Source organism: Leptinotarsa decemlineata, unplaced genomic scaffold, assembly GCF_025532065.1.
Source record: "Leptinotarsa decemlineata unplaced genomic scaffold, Ldec_3_MD MMD2_P_RNA_scaffold_2, whole genome shotgun sequence".
NCBI classification, from domain to species: domain Eukaryota; kingdom Metazoa; phylum Arthropoda; class Insecta; order Coleoptera; family Chrysomelidae; genus Leptinotarsa; species Leptinotarsa decemlineata.
Genome location: NW_027412529.1, coordinates 16,175,841 through 16,179,582, shown reverse-complemented (window position 1 = coordinate 16,179,582; position 3,742 = coordinate 16,175,841). Strand labels below are relative to the sequence as shown.

At 29.7% G+C, this 3,742-nt stretch overlaps 1 protein-coding gene across 1 annotated transcript in view; it reads right to left on the bottom strand.

The window, feature by feature from the left end:
- LOC141484725 (uncharacterized) overlaps window positions 1-3,363 on the bottom strand; it is an 8,652-nt gene extending 5,289 nt beyond the window's left edge. Inside the window, exons 1-2 of the mRNA XM_074180008.1 lie at window positions 3,214-3,363; window positions 3,099-3,157 (exon numbers count right to left, since the gene is read on the bottom strand). Of these exons, the coding sequence (XP_074036109.1) occupies window positions 3,099-3,157; window positions 3,214-3,234 (80 nt within the window). The 5' untranslated portion in view covers window positions 3,235-3,363. The remainder of the gene's footprint in view (window positions 1-3,098; window positions 3,158-3,213) is intronic.
- Window positions 3,364-3,742: the final 379 nt, after the last annotated feature.

The following is a 3,742-nucleotide window of genomic DNA, read 5'->3' as shown; positions in this document are numbered from 1 at the left end:
GTAAATTTGACTTAAATTTCGTACTATCATGACTCTTTCTCATACGACTCTATGTTGTGATTTGATTTATGATTTTATTTCTGATTTTTTGTTCAAGTTCACATAAGTGAAAATAATAATAACTCAAACAAAAAATCAGAGATACAAAATTTAAGTCAAATTCACAATTATATTTTAACTTTTGATCAACAAAATTGAACAAATAACTTCAATATAAGAAAAATTATAGATCATTATTAATTGTTCACTTACATTTAAATCTCACATTGACATTTTTGATTTATATGCCTTTTTTATTTTTTTAACCTACTTTGGTGAATCTTTTGTAACATTTTTATTGCTATAAAATTTTTGCATCACTTTTTTTGTAGATATTCTTGATAAAGGAAAAAATAAATTTCCGAAATAAACCTCGGTTTTAACATTTTCGAAGCAACACAATATTTTCCACAATTTCTTACAAATATGTCGTTGAAAAAATTGCCGGATGCGCCAAAGCCAATACATCTGAGAACAATAATTATCATAGAAAAAAATTATTCGATATACAGAACCGCTGTTCTCATCATTTGAAGTGAATATTTATAAAAAAACAGAATTTGTTCAGTTCTATCGTAAGGAAAAGCCGATTTAAAACAATTTTTTCCCTGAAGATTATCTATATTCTCAATTTATACACATAAAATGCTACCCAAAAGTTGAAAGAATATAGACACGCCTAAAGAAGTTAATGTATAGAGAAACAAGTGTTGGGGACATTTCATAACATAAAATGTTCAATTCAACCTGTTGATATGAATACTTCTAGTAAAATTCCAAACGATATTGCAAAATATTTGACTCTTGATAATTCAATAAAATACACAGAACCCTGTTTTCGCAGATGTTTTGCAAAAATTTTTTGTAGAATCGGGGGGAAATATAGTAACATCAAAACGATGGAGAATGTAAATCATCAACTGCGGCGGAAGAGAACATTGAAGAATCAATTGAAAAAACTGAAATAGCGAGTCAAATTATGGAAAATAAACCAAGTACCAGTACTGTAAATTTGGCCACAATTCAAAAAAGAGTTATGAGTGAAAAACACACAAGCAGAAATGAAAACCAAATTCAAGAAGTCACCGGAAATGAAGTTTGTCCATCAATCAGTATAGCAAATTTCTTCAATTGCGATATTGATACTTATTTATTTTGTGGAAATTCATCTTCAATTAGATATAGGAATAAAATATTTTGTCAAATTTCCACTTACTCAATGTATTAATAGCAATTATTAATATTAATTGTTTATAGGCAACCAATCAGGTTTAAGAGCTAGACACTCATGTTAAACGTCTCTACAATTTTTAAAAACTGAATGGAAAAATACAATTGATAGAAATCAGTACATTGTTGCGACATTTCTCGACCTGATATCAGGGATTGTTTTCGATTGGATTCAAAGTTACTTATTCAACAGAAGACAAAAAACTAAATTTGGAAAAGAATTGTCAGATGAACTTATAATTGAGAGTGGCATACCCCAGGGTAGTGTGTTGGGTCCATTGCTTTTTATTATTTACCTAAATGATATTAATCACATATCTGGATCACACTGTATAAATCTTTTTGCAGATGATACATTGGTTTATTGTATACATGAAAATTTGGATCAGGCAATTGTTGAAATGAATAGGTCTTTAAATAGCATTGAAACATATTTATTTATTAATAAACTGAAACTAAATGTCAGTAAAACAAAAAGTATGATTTTGACATCATCTTATAAGTATGATCAAATTGTTTAGGCAAATGCTGTTATAGAAATTAATAATGTTAGCATTGAAATTGTGACTGAAATAAAATATTTGGGTTTCATAATTGATAAAAATTTAAAACTAAATAGTCATGCTGATTTTATTTGTGAAAAATATCTAAAAAACATTTTTTTCTCTCTTGTATATGTAAAAAAGTGTCTATGTATGCTATGTTGACTCTTTTTAAAAGCCTAATACAACCTAATTTTGATTATTGTACAACATTACTTTTTCTACTTGGTAAAAATAAAATAGTGCAATTGCAAAAGCTTCGAAATCGGGGCATGCGATTAATATTGAGATGTAGCCGTTACTCAGCAATTAAATCGATATTACAGTGTCTAAACTGGTTTTCAGTTGAAGAACGTATATTATATATGACTATGATCTTTATATTTAAGCTACATAAAGGATTGCTACCCAATTACTTCCAAAAATTCTTATTGAGAAATAATTAAGTTCATGATTACGATACGAAAAGAAATAACAATTTTTACATTAATAAAACTAACACTAAATTTGGAATGAATAGTATATTTCATAAAGGCTTGAAAGAATTTAATAAACTACCACAATTTGTAAAAGAATCTAATTCAATAAACCATTTTAAGTCATCATTAAAGAAGTATATTAGTGACAGCTCATTATAATATTTGTAATTTTTCATTTTTTAATGTGAACTAACCTAACAATCTATAGATATATATGTATATTTGGTTTTCCTTGAAAGGTACTTTAAAATGTTATTATATTCACATAGTTGATGTGAGATATTTAAGAATTTGTAATTTTTCTTTTTTTTGTATAGTAGGCTTGCCTACTTAATAAATAAATAATAATAATAATAATAATACGACCAAGGTTTCGGTTTTCACACCATTCTCAAGTGTTCTAACACTACTCACATACTAGTGTTAGAACACTAGAGAATTGTGTAAAAATCGAAACCTTGGTCATATTAATATCAATACATCAGGTAAGTGGAAATTAGAGAAAGTATTTTATTCCTATATCTAATATTCTCCAATTGCTATATTAAAATTGAAAATGGCACGTTTAAGTTTTCCGTGTTATCGTCTCTAATCAAATAATTTGTTTCCATTGTGAAATAATCCACCAAATAATCTTCAATAAAATTTGAGATGGAAAAAATCAACACGATAGCAGAAAATGGTGTGAGACTCCGTCTCAAGCTGCAAACTTAAAGTATCCTGCAGCGAAGCAGCATTTTTTGCACTGGTTACACAAATTAATATTTTTCCAATAGAAAACTCTATGAAACTATTTGGTAACACTTACTGTTCTTTTCCAAAGGTAGCTGTACTGTAGACAACCAGCGACGCCAACGTCAGCAGCACCTGTAACAGAAACAACTGTAGCTTCAAGCGCAATTCAAAAACCCACAAAAACTCACTAAAGATTTGGAAGTCATCATGCTCCGACTTCCAATGCACAATAAAAAGTCTTCAGTGGACCTCCAAGTTGTGAACAGTCCACCCCAAATCTATGGTTTTATAGTGAGGATCTCTCTCGGGCTATCAACAATTGATCAAAGAGGAATTCTCATGCAGTGGGGAACGTGTGGGGATGGAATATTGTACGATTTCCTTCTGATAATGGCCGTGACCTACAGCAAAGGTTGCCAGCGAGAGTGAAAGATGTTTTAGCCCGAATGAATTCGGTATTCTGTCGAAAGTTTTTACGGTTTCGTAGATGGTTTCCTATTATTTTCTTATATCTTGAATGAACAGACATCCCAACATGAAATCTGTATCTATTGCTCAATACTTGGGAAACATGAATAGGTATCTGAAAAATATATAATGCGGACGTGAATAGTCTACCTCACTTTTGAATTTGACAGGGGTAAGATGTCGGAGTCGGCCGAATTTTTCATGAAAATAAATCAATTTCAGTGATTTTCAAAAAAGGGTGACATAGGC